General features: G+C 39.6%; 1 protein-coding gene across 1 annotated transcript; it reads left to right on the top strand.

Moving 5' to 3' along the window:
• Positions 1 to 7,297: 7,297 nt before the first annotated feature.
• LOC104907953 (serine/threonine-protein kinase STY13) lies at positions 7,298 to 12,497 on the top strand. The gene is made up of 6 exons (XM_010696983.4): positions 7,298 to 7,830; positions 8,689 to 8,810; positions 9,494 to 9,690; positions 11,027 to 11,201; positions 11,789 to 11,923; positions 12,020 to 12,497. Exons 1-6 carry the CDS (start codon positions 7,554 to 7,556, stop codon positions 12,224 to 12,226), a joined length of 1,113 nt encoding a protein of 370 aa, XP_010695285.1. The 5' UTR covers positions 7,298 to 7,553; the 3' UTR covers positions 12,227 to 12,497.
• Positions 12,498 to 19,737: the final 7,240 nt, after the last annotated feature.

Here is a 19,737-nt window from a genome sequence, read left to right as displayed (position 1 = left end):
TGTCAATTAGGTTGGCTCGACCGCCCAAAAAATGGGGGTGGACGACGCCCTCAAGCAGATGAAGGCTGCCTTGGCCAGATCACATCCATCTCTCCCTTGGTCCGAGGTGATGGGAAGCTATGATGCCCTTCTGAAGGAAGAGGATCGGGCCCTCCTCTCCGAGCTGCACATCGCACTTTCTGAAGACAATGATGATGATGATGAGGAGGGAGTTGCGGAGGCCGCCGAGGATCAGGATCAAGGGGTGGCCAGGTCCGAGGAGCACAATGGGAGCACCAACGATCAGACCGACCCCCTTGCTGCTTAGGCTTTTATGCTCTATTTATTTTGTTCACTTAGCCTTGGTAGTACCAGGCTTTTAGGATGTAATTTTTTCCAACTTCAATGAAATTTCTTCTTTCTATTTTGTCCGAGCACCTTTTATGTTTGTCGATTGCAATTCGCTTCTGTTCTATAATTATTGTTTCCCGAACTGGTTAAGTTTTGCCTGGTAGCGTTGGTCGGATTGAACTCAATTAAACAATTTAACGTAGTTAAAAATGGATGAAATACAACATGAAACCGACTGGTTGAGCTTGATAAAATTGAAACTGACTGTTAAGTCTATTTATAACGCGAAATGACTGGTTAAGTCTTTTTATAACTTAGAATGAGTGGTTAAGTCTTTACAGTATGACCTGAACTGGTCTGAGCGATTACATGCCATACTTGGCCAGTACATCATCTATGCCCCGATCGAAATTGACAAACATTATACATAGTATTTCTTGAGATTGTCCAGGTTCCATGGTCGAGCAAGTGGGATGCCTTCAGGATTCTCGAGCTGGTATGTGCCAGGTTTGATTACCTTGGTGACTTTGTAAGGACCATCCCAGTTAGCCCCCAACTTGCCTTTGAGATGTGAGAGCCCTGTTGCTTCAACCTTCCTGACCACCCAATCTCCGAGCTGTATTGGCCTTGTTTAACTCGACGATTGAATTGCCGAGTTACCCTCTGCTTGTAGCGGATCGACCTTAGCAAGGCATTGCCTTGTTTCTGGTAGTAGGTCGAGATTGACAGGCTTTTCTTCTTCGTTTTGCTCGAAGTCGTAGAAGGTGATCCGAGGTGATGACCTCTACTGGTAGGACTGCTTCCTTAGTAGTCGTCCGAGCAGACCAGAATACTCCAGGTAGATCGTCGACCCAAGCCCCCTTTGCTGCGTAGAGGGATTTTTTGATCCCTTTGAGCACTATCTTGTTAGCTGCTTCAGCTTGACCATTAGTTTGTGGTCGGGACACGGTTGAGAACCTGGTCTGTATTCCAAAATGAGCACAATAATCCCGAGTTGGTCCGCTATTGAATTGCCGACCATTGTCCGAGACCAGGAGCTCGGGTACTCCAAACCTTGTGATTATGTTTCTCCAGATGAAGGCTTGGACTTGCTTGTCAGTGATGGAGGCGAGGGGCTCGGCCTCGTCCACTTGGTGAATAATCTATGCACTATAGAACTTGCGCTGACCGTATGCTGGGGGAAAGGGGCCAGTAGATCCATGCCCCATTTGTCGAATGGCAGAACTGCTTGAATGAGTGAGAGGGGTGGCTGGGGCTCTGGGGATATCCGAATGGATCTGGCAAGATGGGCATCTCTTCACCAATTCTTGTGCATCTGCCTTGAGAGTAGGCCAGTAGTATCCAGCCCTTAGAGCTTTTCCAGCTATGGTTCTCCCCCCTTGATGACTGCCACACGCCCCTTGGTGTATTTCCCTTAGGATGTAATTTCCTTCTTCGGGAGTTACACACTTCAGAAGTGGGTCGTGTATGATTTCTTGTAGAGCTGCTCATCGTGCCATAGGAACCAACCTGCTCGGTGCTTTATCCTTTCGGCTTCCTTGGCCTCTGCTGGGAGGATTCCGTCCCTTAAATATCCGACCACCTCATCCATCCAAGTGGATGTTCGGTCTAGAATCAATTGCTCTTTCGCATTTATGCTGGGCTGGCGAAGTACCTCCCACATGATGGTCCGAGGAGCTGACCCCTCTGCCGAGCTAGCCATGCGAGCCAGAGCATCGGCTTGTTGATTTTCCGACCTGGGTATGTGGCTGATATGGAAATGGGAGAGCTTTTTGATGAATTCTTGTGCTTTGGCCAGGTACATTCTCATATTATCCTCCTTGGCCTCGTACTCTCCTGAGACCTGACCCACTATAAGCTGGGAGTCTGATCGGGCCTCAATAGCAGTAGCTCTCGCCAAAATGCAAAGCTGAAGTCCTAGGATGAGAGCTTCATATTCTGCTTCATTGTTTGACCCCAGGAATTCGAACTTGATTGCATACTCCATTTTCTCTCCGACCGGGGGTTTGAGCACTAGCCCCGCTCCACATCCCGACTTGGTGGAGGAACCATCCACATAAGTTCCCACTCTTCACTCTGGCCGACCGGGGGCCGAGTTGTGCATTCAGTTATAAAATCAACCAAGGCTTGAGCCTTTATGACTCTTCTAGGTTCATATTCTAAACCGAAATCAGCCAACTGGTCGGCCCAGTCGTCATCCGACTGGAGTGGTTCCTGCTTTCTATACCTTGCGAAGGGTTGTCCGGTGAGGACTTTGATCTGGTGGGCCTGAATAGGTTTCAGCTTTCTACTAGCCATGACGAGGGCGAAGACCATCTTCTCCACCTCGCTATATTTTGCTTCTGCCCCTCGAAAGGCATGGCTTATGAATAGACCGGGTGTGTGTCCCTTCCCTTTCGGCACCAGCAGGCACTTAGGGCGTATTCGATACGGCCAGGTATATAAACAATGTTTCCCCCGGTAAGGGGGACATGAGCTTGGGAGTGTTGAAAGATGAAGTTTGAGGGAGGTGAAGGCTTGCTCAGCCTCTCGTCCCAGTGAACTCTTTTCTCTTAAGGGCCTTGAAGAAAGAACAGGCTCTTATCAGCCGACCGTGATAGGAATCGTCCGAGAGCAGCTAGACATCCTGTTAGGCGCTGCACTTCCCTGACGTTCCGAGGGGATTTCATCTCCAGCACTACTTTTATCTTGTCGGGGTTTGCTTCAATACCCCTTTCATCAACCAGAAATCCGAGGCACTTACCCCCTTTTACCCCAAAGGCGCACTTTTTGGGTTGAGCATCATACGATACTTCCTCAGTGTGCTCAGCGTCTCCCTTAGGTCGGCTGGGTGATCAGAATGGGCCTTGCTTTTGATATCATATCGTCAACATAAACCTCTATGTTCCGACCCAGCTGATCACTGAAAATTTTGTTAACGGTCCGCTGATAGGTGGCTCCAGCATTTTTCAGTCCGAACGACATCATTCTGTAGCAATAGACCCCTTGGGGGTGGTGAAGGCGGTATGAACCGATCATGTTCGCCATGGGAATTTGGTGATAGCCTGCATTAGCATCCATGAAGCTTAAGAAGGGCATGACCAGCTGTCGAGTCGACCAGCCTGTCAATTTTGGGCAGAGGTGGTTGTCTTTCGGACAGGCCTTGTTCAGGTCTGTGAAATCCACGCACATGCGCCAAGCCCCGCTCGGCTTTTCACCAGTACTACGTTAGCAACCATTCCGAGTACTGGCATTCCTCAATGAATCCTGCTCGAGCAGTTTTCTTGACCTCACTGCGGCAGCTTTGCATCTTTCTGGACCTTGATGCCTTAGTTTTTGCTTGACTGGCTTGTACCCCTCCTTGAATGTTAGCTCATGCACATGATTTTGGGGTCAAGACCGGCATCTCAGGCCTCATAGGCGAACACGTCTTGGTATTCCCGGAGCACTTCCACTACTGTGCTCTTGTTTCTGGGTTTAGGGCCTTGCCCACCCTCACAGTCCGACCGGGCTTGCCCGATCTCTACTTCTTCTCTTCCTCAGCTGGCTGAGGTCGTTCGTACTGCTTGGGGTTTCTGTGATGTACACCCCCAAGTTTCTTGGTGAACTTTCTTCCTTTTCCTCTTCTTCGAGTCCTCTTGGACGTCGATTTCAGTTCTGCTCTTTAAGCTTTAACATAGCATTCTCGCCCAACCTGCTGATCCCCCTGAATTTTTCCGACCTTCCCCTCATCCGTTTCGAACTGCATGAGGAGTTGGTACGTGGAGATAGCTGCTTTTGTTTTGTTCAGAGTGGGCCGTCCCATTATTATGTTGTATGGAGGGGATGTCGACCACTAGAAGTCGATCGGTAGGCTTCTGCCCTTGCCTTTCTCACCCATCCGAGTGGGGAGCTTTATCGACCCACGGGCTACACGAGTTACCCCCGAAGCCTATGAGTGGCTGTCGAGTGGCGTGACATCCTTTCACTGTACTTCAGCTTCTTCAGGCATTCTAGAGTTATGATATCAGCGGATGACCCACTATCAACCAAGACACGCCTTACCCGGGAGTTGGTACTTTGAGCTCGATGACCAGGGGGTCATCATGGGGTACACTGACTGGCCGACTGGATTCCCCGAATGTCATTATGGGCAGTCCGACCGGCTTGGCTTGACTCTAGCATTGGTGCTTGAGGTTTTGGAGGTGGGCTTTCCTAGCTCGACCGGTTAGGCCTCCGAGGCGAAGCCACCTGCGATGATCCAATGAAACCCTCCGTATCCCTACTATTGGACTGACCGACCTTCTGCTTTCCCTTCTCTTCGCTTGTGTGCTTGAGGTAGCGGTTCAGCTTCCCCTGGTCAGCCAGGTTATCCAATCCTTTCTTCAGTCTCTACAATCTTTTGTGGTATGACCACATTCTCGGTGGTACTCACACCACTGGCTTTTGTCTCTCGGTAGGCTGAGGTCCTGATGGGTGGGGATTGGGAGCATGGATTTGTTTGATGTCCAGGTATATTTCTCTCGATTCTTGTAATAAACGAGGGTCGTTTCCATGATCGTAATCGTCCGACCTACCGCCCGTTTTTGCTGTTTGGGCTGATCTCTGTTGCTCCTTCTTCCTTTCTCTTCTTACTTCCTTCTTCCGATGACGGCAATGTCTGCCGCTTGGATAAACTCTGGCTTTGCCATGGCCTCGGAAAAAGTTTTGACTTCACTCTCTGCCAACGTCCATCTTAGCCGGCCAGGCTGCAATCCGGACATGAGAGCAGCGAACGCAACAGCATCTTGCAGGTCGGATACTTTTAAGGACTCTTCATTGAACCTTTTTATGTAGTCGGCTAGACTTTCATTCTTCTCTTGCTTGACCCCATGAGGTGCAAGCTTGTCTTCTTTTGCCTCTTTCCGGCCACGAATTGGTGAGTGAACATGTCCTCGAGTACCGAAATCGGTGATGATTCCAGCCGGCAACTCTTGGAACCAATTCAGTGCGAGCCCCTTCAGCGTAGTGGGGAAGAACCGACACCATGTGGCCTCGCAGCTGGTCTGCACACTCATCTGAGCCTTATATGTGGCCATATGATCTTCCGGGTCGGTTAGGCCCGCGAATGGCTCAGTCAGCGGTGTTTTAACTTTCCCTTGGGTGGGAGTATCAATGATCTCTCGGCTGAATGGGGTCATGAACTTGAGGCTTCCATTACCGAGCCTTAGAGGTTTGGACTGAGCTGAGTCGCCATGTCCTTCTCGTTGAGCGGCCTTGCGATCTAGGAACTGACGAGCGTCATACCCCTGACTACGGCGCTTCTCGTTAAGGATGTTCCGGGCATCTTCCGGCTTGCGGCCAGGATTTTCCCTTGGCGACTTGGAGACGCGAGTCTCTTCTCTTCGGAGAACCGTTTCCCGATGTGCCGACCTCTCCCCCTGTGGAGGGCGCTCATCTTGCCGGGAGGGGGGCCTTTGAGACCAAACAGGCTCCCGAGCTGCTGACCTTTGCCGGTTAGGCTGATCATGATTGGAGCGAGGGTTACGCTCTTCCCTATGAGATGGCCTCGGGACATTGTCATCGCGTTGCTGGAGGTTGAATTGGTTCTGACCCTGTCCTTGTTGGAGGGTAGTCAGCATTTGCATGATGCTTTGCTGCAAGGTTTGTTGCAGCTGAGCTGCTATGAGTGCTATATCAGCTGTGAGCAAAGGTTGGGGTCAACACGCTGTATTTCCTGAGAGGGGGAAGGCTGCAGTTCCTGAGAGAGTTCCAGGTTAGGGTCCAGTGTATGAACTGAAGGGGATCGAGTCCGTGCTGATCTCCTCTGTTGGGGTGAAAGTTCCCTCTCGGATCGCTGGGGTTGGGTAGATTGTTTGTTACGGGCGTTCTTGGATGGTGAGCACTGAGGTTAAGTCCTGCTGAGTAGCGAATGAACTTTTCGAAGTAGTGGCGAAGTAACTTTCTGTACTATCCCCACAGACGGCGCCAAACTGTTTCTGTCTAGAAATTAAGGTTAATAGTCTGTGCTGAGCAAGTCCTTAGGTCTGAGCAGAGCTGGTTATCAGTTCACCGGAAACCTGCAAAACACAGAAAAACTACCACGGGGGTTGTTCCGGGATCGCCCCTCCGACGCTCAAGTCAGTTGATGATTGAGGTAGAGAGAGAGTCTAGAGTGAGAAACTCAAGTTAGTTAGGTGAGAATTCAATACCTTTGCATTGATGTGACAAGAGGTATTTATAGTGGTGAGAATTCCTAGAAAGTGGTGTGCTGGATAAGACAGCTCACTTAGGGATTGATGATATCTTTTCAAGGGTGATTCCTGTGGGACCCATGGATCCCCAAATATTGGCCAGTCATGCTGTAGCTTGGTGGGACCCACGGAGCTGAGGTGGCGGTGACACATGGCATGAGACTCTTGGAGGGATTTAATGGGCCCAAACAATAAACAATAATACAAGTATAATATTATACATTGTGGTACTTTAATAAAAAATTCTAATAATAATATAATCAGCTAATAGTAATATGAATAATAAAATAATAGACATAATACAAATAAATAATAAAATAATAGACATAATACAAAGAAATAATGAAATAAAAGACATTAATACAAGTATAATACTATATAATCATTGTGGTACTTTACTTAAAATTCTAATACTAACATAATCAGCTAACAGTGATATGAAATTATGAATAACAAAATAATGGACAATAATACAAATGTTTATTAAACATTGACTATTTGGACCTTATTAGATCTGATTGGAACTTATTGGACCTTATTAGACTTGATTGGAACTTATTGCACCTGATTGGAACTTATTGGACCTTATTAGACCTTATTGCCCTCATTAGACCTTGTTGCAACTTGTCTGAACTTATTAGACTTGAAACTTAATTTTTTAAATTGAACAGAAGGCACCTAAGTTAGTGTGCACGAGTTCATATTAGTTTTTAAAAATTCCGAATCTTTGGATTCTCCTGAAAGTCCATTAATATACTACGTATTTAGCGACAGTTACTCTGCCTGTTTGGCAGTTGGCTATATCCCCTCAGGCCTCAGCTGAACTTCTGCTATTACCACCACTTTTAAGTTTCATTGAATTTACACCAAAAATAATTTCTCAAAATTGTAAACATCGAAGCCGTGATCTCAGCAGCTTTAATCTTCCACCTTTCTAACTTTCACCAAAAGCAAATACACACTCACACTCATAAACACACCCAAGCATACACCCCGCAAACAAACCTACAGAACTCAACAAAGATAAGAGATATGAAGGACAACAATGATGGGTATGTAAGAGCTGATCAAATAGATCTGAAGAGCTTAGACGAGCAGCTTCAGAGACATCTCAATAAAGCATTGACGTTAGAGAGAAAAAGGAAAGAAGAAGAAGACGAACAACAAGAACTAAGAGAAAGAGGTAGAAGCAGTAATAGTAGAGCTGAGTGGGAAATTGATCCTTCTTTACTCCTTGTTAAGTCTGTCATTGCTCGTGGCACCTTCGGTACAGTTCATCGTGGTGTTTATGATGGCCAAGATGTTGCAGGTTTTTTCTTTTTTTCTTTTTTTACTCATTCAAGCATTTCATCATTCACTTGGTGTGCAATTTTTTAGTTTATTTTTTTAGTGTTTGATTCTGTTTTATAATTGTAATTTTTTCTGGGTATTTTGTATTAAGTTATATTTTATTAGAAATTGTCCCATTTTTTCTTTTTAATGTTATTGTTGATGGTGGGGGTGGGTGCCATTGATTTTGGCTATGACTATGAATGAACAGTTAGCTGACTTTTTTTTTTTGTAAGGCACACTTTTAGTTAGGATTATCCGTGATTCACGAGATTAGCAGTCAAGTGATGGATAAAACAACTGCAATTTTTTAAATTTTTTTTTGAAAAAAAGAGTAAATTTGAGTTCTTTTTGTCACAAGTTTCATGTGATGTGAGATGTAATGCCTGTCTGTCTTGTTTCAACTGTTTCTACTTCTTGCTTTTAGTTTCTGTACGAAGAAAAAAGATTTTTTGTGATAAAATAAATAGTAAAAGATGAAGTATTAGGCCTGAATTTGTGGTGAATTAGTTTAGATGAAATCAATGGAGGCATAGAAAATCTTCTAACTCGCCAATTATAGGACATAATTACTAGAATTACCTCTGTTGGAGTAGCAACTTGTTCAAAATGGTCTGATTCTGTTGTTATTTTTTTTTTTTTTTTTTTGAAGGGTGATTCTGTTGTTAGTTAACGCAATTGATTTAAGTGATCTTTAAATTATGACTATCGAATGTCTTAAATGAAAATGAGATCGATAAATAGATGCAAAATAGATGATGTTATATCTTATCTCCCCTTTTTGTTCTTAATTGTGTCCATAAAACTTGATATTGATTTCAAATTATCTTGCTCTCAGTTAAACTTCTTGATTGGGGAGAAGAGGGTCATCGGTCTGAGGCTGAGCTTTCGCAGTTAAGATCAGCTTTTGCTCAAGAAGTTGCAGTATGGCACAAACTGGAACACCCAAACGTGACTAAGGTATCTATGCACATCTCTGCCTTTTCTGTGCAAAGTAAAAGAATATCATATGAATACGATCATGGAGTTAGTCAATACCAACATCGCAATATCTCTTAGAGGATTCCTGCCATAAGCAAGATAAGGCAAGGTTGTTTGTACATTACCTTACCTTTGCAATAACAAAGAGGGTGTTTCTAATTAAGTAATTAACCTTTTATCTGAATACGCAACAGCTATCTACTATTTCCTAAAAAGAGAAAAAAAATCAATAAAAATTGTTAAAATTGTTGGCTTTTTAATAATCTATTTCAATTTTGTCAATTATAATCCAAAAGCCAAATCACCAAAGAACAATGCAATCAAACCCAATATTTTGTTTTATATGGGGTATACACTATATTATATACAGTTGGCTGGGGCCTGAATGTTGGTTCTGTGGTATTTCCCTTTGATGATTGCTTAATGGACACCTACCAGCTTGTATAACTGTATAAGTGCCGATAAGGTAATCATTTTCCCCTAATTCTTCATAAGATTTAGCCTGTTTCTAAGTCGGGGCGTGTCCGTATTAAGTCTCCATACAGCAAGAAAGTAGAAGTCAATCAGTAATTGCCTGTATTTATTGTGCTACTGTATGTTTTCTCTTGACTTTTCAAACTGATCGATTGATCTTATTAAAGCATAAATCCTTTATCTTGCAGTTTATAGGAGCTACAATGGGTTCCTCTGACTTGACTATCCAAACTGAAAATGGTCACATTGGCATGCCAAGAAATGTTTGTTGTGTTGTCGTTGAGTATCTTCCTGGAGGTGCGTTAAAAAATTTCCTCATAAAGAACCGGAGAAGGAAGCTAGCTTTCAAAGTAGTAGTCCAGTTATCACTTGATCTTGCACGGGGGTTAGTGCCTTAATCTGCATCTGCATTTGGCCTTTGTAATCGTCCAATTATGTTTGGGAATTTTCTATTTTTTTTTCAATTATACAATCGTAGGTTGTCTCAACACTTCAATGGTTTTATAGCTACCTCCCAGCATACAAACTAGATATCTCAACTATTTGGCAATAATTGAGGACCTTACAAGTAAACACGATTGCAAAAGCAGCTAATAAACCTTTTGGATGTCATGTAAATTTGTGATAGTGTCCAACTTGTTGCCAACACTCTTCAGTATGCCCATTTTACCATGGTCATAGACCATTGCTCTTTCCACTACTAAAAGCTGCATTGCCTGCATAACATACTGCTAAGCATTCTAGTTGAAAATAACTGTTCCTTGTATGACACATGCCATTTTATACTGAGAAATGGAAAGCCAGCATGCAATAGATATTGTTCATGCGCTTATTCCCCCAAAAGAGGATTATTCGGTTGTGTCCTGCTGCTCTCTGGTTAATATACATCTTTTCTTATTTATATGTCTGATGAATGCAAGTGTAGACCGCTTGCTGTCTTCAAGATTTTAAGCATCAAGATAAATTTATTTCTTTTTCCGGGGTTTGATGAAAATTTGGTGTTGGATAGGGCAGAGTAGAGAGAGAAAATTCATGTCAAAATACGTGTCAGGATCTAAAATATTTTACATACATACATACATGCATACATATATATATGTATGTATGTATGTATATATATATATGTATATACATATATGTTATATATATATATATATATGTATATATATGTATATATATATATATATATATATATATATATTATATATATATGTATATATATATATGTATGTATGTATATACATATATATGTATACACACTTTTTTTTTCCCCATTTTTAACCAGTGATTACTTGCTATACTCTTTTTCCTCTACATTAGTTTCTTATGACGATTCATGTTAACTAACTCCAAATAATTTTGGGACTAAGATATTTAGCAATAAAAAATCCCACATAAAACAATAGTGTGTCAAAACTTATTTTTCTGATCTGATATGATCTTAACTTATTTTTTCCGATATGATTGAACTTATGTTTTCTGAAATAAGTTGAATTAAACATGGCCTAAGGGCGTTGTTGTTATTGTTGTGATGTTGTTGTTGTTGTTGTTTTTTTTGACGGGGTTGTTGTTGTTGCTCCTGCTGTTGTTGTTGCTGCTATATTTCTATTTGTTTTATTTGTTGAAGTGATCAGAAAAATTTTATACCAACAAAAATTATAGTGATCATGTTGCACCAATCAATTTAGTCTGATGATTATCTCTTCAATCTTTCCTTATAGGTTGAGCTATCTCCATACCATGAAAATTGTCCACAGAGATGTCAAGACAGAAAACATGCTTTTGGATAAGCAACGAAATCTCAAAATAGCAGACTTTGGCGTTGCTCGGGTCGAAGCTTCAAATCCTCATGACATGACTGGGGAAACTGGAACACTTGGCTATATGGCTCCTGAGGTAGGTATTTTCTTTGGTGTTGTACTTGTAACAAACACTACTCTAATGATCAAAACTAAGAGCTTATTTCAGATGCAAGCTCCCTTATAGATTAGGTCTTCTTTAAACTTGCCAATTGCCATGGTATCTTCTCCTGTAAAACTTAGACATGCTACGGTTTACTAGTTTGTTATTGACCCCATTTTCATTTAAATTTCCATTTCTTTCTTCACAAAATCAGTGTCCTATTCTATATTTTTCATCATCATGCAGGAAAATTTTTGTTTATCGTTCCTGTTCTTTATGTTGTCGACTTGTTGCCCTTCCTAACTTACAGTTGTAGGTAATAGTCTGCTGTTTTTTTTTTTCAGATTGTGCATGTTGATCCGTAATTTTTTTTCTAAAATTTTATTGCTATGACTTTGGACAATGATTATAGACATTCCACCGCTGTGTCTTCCATATTGTTTTTACCTAAACAAGATAACATAAAAAAATGTACAGTTGCTACTTAAATTGGCTTTTCCTCTTAAGCAAGGCCTTCAAATCAACACGCTAGAGATCATCGTATCCCAATCTTCATTTGTTTTGGGGGGTTAATACTGCAGGTTCTCAATGGTCATGCATATAATAGGAAATGTGACGTGTACAGCTTTGGCATATGCTTATGGGAGATTTACTGCTGTGAGATGCCATATCCGGATCTGAGTTTCTCTGAAGTGACATCGGCTGTTGTCCGACAGGTAAATTTTAGTCTTTAAAAGACCATTCCCGTAGGATGTCAATTTTCCGAATTTGAACCTGAACCATTTGCCTTCTTTTATAATCGACAATTCCAGAATCTGAGGCCAGAGATACCCAGATGCTGCCCCAGCTCTCTAGCTCATGTAATGAAGCGATGCTGGGATGCAAATCCAGACAAGAGACCAGAGATGGATGAGGTGGTGACACTGCTAGAGGCTATCGATACTACCAAAGGCGGTGGTATGATCCCTATCGACCAACAACAGGGATGTCTTTGCTTCCGTAGTAACAGAGGACCTTAAACTAGGCGCCTGTTTTGGATAATGCATAGATATCTTTTGTTGGACTGGATTGACATCATATGATATCCTGACTTGAAAACCAGGAAAGACTCCCTTAGACATTTCTGTTAGATTAGTAACTAGTGTAAAGGTAATTTTTCATCCAGTCTGCCTGTTGTGGTTGTACAACCATCTTTTCTGTAAGATGATAAGTTACAAGATAAAATAAATTTGGGCTCTTTGTGTAGATAATAGATCATTATAAAAGATTGGAATCTTAGTTTAATTCAAATACTGCTGTTTGAATTTGTAAATCATTTACTGTATTGTCCAAACAATTTGAATTGCTCACAAAACTTATGTAGGTGTAAGATGACACTGTGATCATTACAGTAAGTAACCTCCCCAACCCGGTATACATTTACCATATATACCATGCCATTTTGGTAAAAAATGTCATTTTTTTCCCTCTGTAATCACAAGTTTCTGTTAATGGCATTACTCAAGTACTCCTTACTAAAATAATTGACACGTTGGACTTTTTCCACTTCATAATTATCATCTTTGACCATAATTTTGTTATTAACATAATACAAAGTTTAATAAATTGTTTCATAATCTTAGTATAAAGATAAATCTTAATTAAAAAATATGTTGTTAGATGGGTATTAATATAAAGTTTCATAATATAACTTTTTGATGATATTTATTAATATATTATTATATAAAAATAAGGTCAAATTAGTACATCAACATGTGTGTAAAGTTTGACCATGTTAAATATTCTGAATCAACAGTCAGAATAATAAAAAGATAGAAAATTTTGCAAGATACAACCTTATACATGGAGCCTTTTGTTAGAAACAAGAAAATTTATGGAAATTCAAAACCTTAACCAAAAATACCTTTTTCTTTATAAAGTTGAAACCTTACGTTATCCTCTACCATTGACTACTTTTTCCCCGCTATTGACATACGTGTGCCCACCACGTGACAACATTTTCTTCTAATTACATCCTTTTTTATTTGCGCTCCTTTTTTCTTTCAAAAACTATTTTCATCTTTTGCATATACTTCTACGCCATTAAGGATCTATTTATTTCATCTCTATTTTAAAAAAAATTAGATAATATAAATTCAAAAAAAATTATTTCAGATATGTTATCAAAAAAATAATTTCAAATACGATTTTTTAACTAGAATAATACAAACTTTTGCCCGTTCGCAATAATACAAACTTTTGATTATTTTTGAATGATATAAACTTTTGCCCAAAATTCCTCTAGTAGGACATGACCGGTTAGTCACTTGTTGGTACAGGTAAATTGCTTACGTGTACGTCTTCTTCCTTGCTTGCTCTGGTTATTCTTCCTCCATTTTTTTCATTTCATTCTTCTCTCCTGCTCCCCCTCCATTGTCTTTCTCCCTTCCCTACCCCTGACCCCACCCCCACCCCTTCCACTACCCTTTTCCCCTGACAGAGCCACCCCCTTCCTCCCATTGCCACTTACCCTTTGACCATCACCAATGCTAAAATCGCTCCTCACTGAGTCAAATCAGCTCCCCTCCAACCCCGAGACAACCCCTCAACCACCTATAAATAGCTGCAACACCCAAAACAACCTCTCACCTACCCGAAATCATACCCCCTACCCATTATACACCGCCCACCCCCATAACAACCCTTCACCTACAAGAAATTAGCCCCTTCCTAAAACCCACCGTCCTACCCTGAAATCAGCCCCAACCAGAAATAATGGTGGTGATGTTTTACTTTGGCGGTTTATTTTGGGTGGTTTGAGGTTTTTATTTTGTGGGTGAATTGGGGTTCGTGAGGGTGATTGTGTTGATAGGATTTGGTGAGTGAGGTTCATGGTGGTTGCGAGTGGTTTTTGTGTATTTCGGGAGTGGATGGGGTAGTTTTCGAGGGTGAACAGGTGGTGGGGGTGGTTTTCGGGGGTGGGGGAGAGAGAGGTGGTGTTTTCGTGGGTAGGGTGTTTTCTAGGGTGGAGGAGGGGAGATGTGGTTTTGCCGGTGGTTGGGGTGGGAGTGGAGGAGGGTTGGGGGAGATTCCACTAGTTTCGTGGTGGGGTTTCAATTGGTATGGGAGGGAAGGAGAGATAAAGAGATTATGGGTTTTAAAATTTTTTATTTTACCCGTGTTTACAGTTAAAGGTCACATTGCCCTACGGGAGAAATTTTGGACAAAAGTTTTCCCTACCCCTTTGGGCTCCATCTATTTCTATATACATTAACTCGGTGCCAAAATGAAGAATAGTGGCTAACCAAACTCCCTGGAACTCATGATTATCTTTGTTCCACTCCCCAGATTGTAAGACTACATTAGTGAACTTATCATGGAGGATTTGGTATTTGGGTGTCTGATGAAGATGAATTAAGGCTAACAGAATTTGGCCAGGGTTCCTCACTTACCCATGGCTCCCAGTAAAAGGCATTAATAACACTCGCCTCAACAATATCATCTATAAAATCGGGGACCGTTTTTACTTCCACAAGAAGTAGTTCAGAGTAATACATGTCCCTCATCTGCTAACAAAATTACTCATTAAAAGAAATATAATACACATAATACTACTATTTGCGTGCCAATGCAGCATGACCTCCTTGCTTATCGCATACATAGGAAATAACATAAACTTTTTCCTCTACTTCCAACAATAATCATATAAAATTAAGAAGAATTTAGATATTACAATAACATCATAAGCAAGATGCATCTATAAAAATAGTAGTATTAATATATGATAACTAAATATAGTTCAAGATTTATACTAAATGCACCACTATGACTTAAAATATTTATTTCAAAAAAGTTTTAAAGTGTACTTGATTTCAAGATATAGAATAGCCAAGGTAATTATAGCTTCCAGGAAAAGAAGTTACCCACAGCGTCGGGGGTAGGGATGGCAACGGGTCGGATCTGGACCGGGTCCAGCGGACCCGGATCCATATCCGTTTTCAGACCCTGGATCCAGATCCGTCCCGGATCCACCGGGTCTAAGAAAGTTGGACCCAAATCCAGATCCGACGAATCCGGGTCCAAAACGGATCCAACTCATTTCATGCAATTTCACCCACTTTATGATATTAAAATGATTATTGACGTTACTTGAGGCATTGCACTTTTGCCGTCTGTATTGAATTGGTGATCAATAATTGTGTTTAAAGCACATCATACCTATTTGGCTTGTATTATGTTTTTCTTGATGTTTTTGAATATTTGTGAGAATAGTTAGCTGAAGGGAGTTTGTTTAGATGTTCCTTTGTGTGGCAGAGCTAAAATGTTATGGAATTGATGTTCCTTTGCATGACAGAGCTAAAATGCCAGGAGGCCCAGGCGCCCAGCCCAACATGGAGTTTTTTTTTAAAAAACGGATCCGCGGATCCGGGTCCGGGTCTATTTTACAGATCCGGACCCGGATCCGTGATCTGACAAGTGGACCCGAATCCGACCCGGATCCAACGGGTCCATAATTTTAGGATCCGGACCCGAAAACGGATCCGGATCCATGGATCCGGACCGGGTCCAGGATCCACTGCCATCTCTAGTCGGGGGGAGCCTTCCTAATCCTAGACAAAGGTTGTCACCCCAACATATCTACACCCTTCATCTTTCTAAATAAAAAAAAATACAAATATATATATACCTTTTTGTAGTACTATAGCAAGATGCATCTATACAAATCGTTGAAAATCAAAATAATGAAACGTAAGAAAAACAATTTAGAATACAAATGCGAAACTCTATCTGCCCATCTTATGTCTACCATCAATTTTAATGTTCAACTTTTATTATTTCAAGGCCTGAAAAACTGATACCACTTTGTAACACCCCCAAATTACCCGCTTTTAAGTAAATTATTTAGTAAATAGTATTTGAGTAATTTAGGAGTATTACCGCCAGATGACTAACACGCTTTCAGCAACCAACTACTAACTAACAAAAAACTTGCAGCGGAAGACTTTAACCAAAAATAATAATACTTCTTTATTAATAAGAGTAAATATTGTCTCAATACTCAAAATAAACGAAACACTCTAATCTAGGTGAAGATCCCCTTCCTAGTATGCTCCCATGCACATCCAAAATTCACCTGCAAATCTGCTTACCAAAAAGGTAAACAGGGCAATGCCAAATAGGAAAAAGAAAATACGCGTCAGTATAAAACTGAGTACTAAATGTACTAGACAAGTAACACATTTGTTAGTTCGTAACCTCTATCACCAATAATTCAAGAATAACTCTTTAAGAATAAACTATTTTCAAATACTTAATTATAATTTAGGAATAACATTTTAAGAACAATCTATTTCCAAACACTTGAATAGTAATTCAAGAATAACCTTTTAAGAACAAACTCTTTTCAAACAACTTGGATTAAGAATAATCCCAAAAACAATTCTTCATCTTATCTCCCCTTCTATTTTGCTAAGTGTGCACACCCCCCAAGCTAGTCATCCCATCACAGATCTATATCAAGGGGTAACTATAATTGCCAACAAGTGGACTTTGAATCTTTTGATATTAATCAAGCGGAAATAATAATAATATGACTTGTAAGTCATGAATAAACCTCCTTTCCTTATAAACAAGTTTTTGAACATTCAAAGTTCATAAAAATCAATCAACCTTTCCTTGTAAAATAATTTAACTTTCCAGAAAGGATAACAAATCTTCTATATAAAAAGATTGGTAAAATCATTCCTTCTTTTCACTTACAATAGTGAATAATAAAATATTGTGACCATTTTAAACCAAATTTCTAAACCAATCCAACCAATAAATCAAAAAACAACTTTATCACAAAACCACATTTCAAAAGATCTAGCTACATTACGTACCTTGATCTTGCACAAAAAGTATACTAGTATCTCCACTTAGTATCTTAAACGATCTCCTAACAAACCAATAATAAAAATCTAATAAGTAACTTATCACATGAACTTAATTATGAATGTAAACATGAATAATCTATCATGAGCATAATATTTTTGAGTAAGAGATATGGGAAATCTTTTTCTTTCCAAAGAAAATTAGAACTTGAATAAGAAATATAAAACTAGAATAGATAAGAAGAGAAAGAAGAACCTTGAATTAAGAGAGTATGGATTCTCCAAATTTTTTTAAAAAAAAGATGGCTGAAGGTGTAGGGTATTTATAGGAGTACAATAGGTAGTACTTAACTCCCAAAATTAAATAGTTTATAACCTTCACCATAAAATAGGAAATTAAACCAAGATTTGTAACATACATCTTAATTAGGGAGTTACGAAAAAACAACCCTCCCCCCCAAATTCAAGGTGGCCGGCCATATGGCCAAAAATTTTTTTTTTCAAATATTAAATGTTTTTGATTTTGTTTTGTTTTTTTTTAAAAAGGAAGACTTATTTAATACAATTTTGACTAGGATAAAAGTTTGACAATTCCAAGTTGGCGCCATATTCCCGCCAAAATAATTTAAAACCAGTGAAATTATAAAAAAAAACACCTATTTTCTTAAAATATTTATATTAGAAAATAAATATTTAATTACTAAATAAATACTCGAAAATTTGGGGTATTACAATTGCTACGGTCATTAAGTGGGCATATTGCGGCGGTTTTGATCGCGCAACAATTAAGGGGGCAACAATAGGTAATCAATATATTGTTACGGTTTAAAACCGCAGCAATATTTGAACATATTGCTGTGGTTTCTCGGTAAAACTGCAGCAATATGTATTTTTTAATTAATAAAATTTAGATCCTATTGCTGCAATTTTTACCAAAAACCGCAGCAATATGTACCACAATTCAAAAAAAAAATTCGATAATTTTTTTTTGCTAATTTACGTAGATTTCATTCAAAATTTATCAAAAGAAACTCAGAGCCCCCAAAAGTATATGGAAGAGATACAAACAAAAACCAAAATTTGAGATCAGCGAGTGTCCTACTACAACCAAGTTATGAATTCAGCATCTCTAACAAGTCCTTACTTGCTAAAGTATCTGCAACAACATTTAGAGTGTATAAAGAGAAACACTTAACTAACACAAACGAGATCAAATCTACTTTCACCCAAAAAACACAAACATATTATATAACCTAAAAAAAATGACTAACAGATCTACTGCATCTATAACACTAACCTAAAAAAATCAAATCTCCATTCACCAAAAAAAAGGAAAAAAATGTAAATCTGGAATGCTGTAACGAAAAAAAAAGAAAAAAATTGCTAACCTAAATTACAAATCGATCTACAAAAAACGAAAAAAAAAGATAAAAAACGAAAAAAAAGCTGCTGAAACAAAAATTACATTAAAAAAACGAAAATTTACAATCTGGTGCGAACGAAAATTTGCAAAAGAATGAGGAACGAATGAACCGACGAACGAAGCAACCTGGTTGATGGTTGTTGTTGGTGCGAACGGCCGACACACGTCTGGCGGACAAATGAACCAACGAACGAACGATCGATACACGTCTGGCGAACGAATCGTGGTTGAAGACGAACGGTTGACGGTCGTGGTTGAAGACGAACAGTCGACGGTCGTGGTTGTATATGAAAGGTCGACAGTCGTGGTTGAATACGAACGGTCGATGGCCGTGGTTGAAGACGGACGAACGCGAGAGGATGAGAGAGAGGGACGAACGCGAGAGGAAGATAGGGTTAGAGGAGGAGAGAGAGAGGGGGGAAGAGAGGAGGAGAGAGAGAGGACAGAGAGGAGTCTTAAAACCCTAGGTAAATTATTTTATTATTAATTTTAAAAGTCTATTGCTGCGGTTTTTTGTAGGAACCGCAGCAATAGGTTCAAATAATAATTTTTTATATTATTTTAATATATTGTTGCGGTTTCTGGCAAGAAACTGTAGCAATATGTTTGGTCAAATAGTCATAAATTTTCAAAAAAAAATCGTCCAAACCATATTGCTGCGGTTTTCGACCAAAACCGCAGCAATATGGTTATTTTCTATTTTTTCTTTTCTTTATACGTTATATATTGCTGTGCGTAGGTAAAACCGCAACAATATCACCGCAGCAATAAGCAATTATTCTAGTAGTGTTTGAAATGTGATTATCTCTTTTGATTCGACACATTTTTTTAATCAAAATTTTTTTAGACTAGACTTCTAGTGTTTTTTAGACCATGTTTTAATTACATTCTGATTCCTAACACATGACTCATTTTGATCTCGTGATTATGAACTTTTCATTTTTCATTTTTCAATTTTTTTGTTTTGGGATTTCATTTTTTATAAATAAATTTTGTTTTTTTTTTAAAAAAACTAATTTGAATTAATTGAGTTTTTTCCCTTCTCTTGTTTTGAAAACAATTACCAATTTGTGAATTTTTTTTTTTGAAAATAATTACCAATTTGAATGGAAAAGAATTATGAAGTAAAAAAAATTTGAAAATGAGTGAGCACACACACAATTTTTATGACTCTTGTGCGTGATAAATAAACAAAAATACTCTTGATATTTCAATAATCATTTCGGCAGCAATTCAGTTACACTTAATGAATACT

This window comes from Beta vulgaris, chromosome 3 (assembly GCF_026745355.1).
Source record: "Beta vulgaris subsp. vulgaris cultivar EL10 chromosome 3, EL10.2, whole genome shotgun sequence".
Classification (NCBI taxonomy): domain Eukaryota; kingdom Viridiplantae; phylum Streptophyta; class Magnoliopsida; order Caryophyllales; family Amaranthaceae; genus Beta; species Beta vulgaris.
This window is presented reverse-complemented; position numbering and strand designations above follow the sequence as displayed.

Excerpts from the sequence above, each read along its gene's own strand:
- LOC104907953 (XM_010696983.4), top strand. The coding sequence starts at position 7,554 with ATGAAGGACAACAATGATGGGTATGTAAGAGCTGATCAAATAGATCTG. Across the intron at positions 7,831-8,688 it reads TGATGGCCAAGATGTTGCAG|TTAAACTTCTTGATTGGGGA; the intron begins GTTTTTTCTTTT and ends TCTTGCTCTCAG. Across the intron at positions 11,924-12,019 it reads CATCGGCTGTTGTCCGACAG|AATCTGAGGCCAGAGATACC; the intron begins GTAAATTTTAGT and ends CGACAATTCCAG.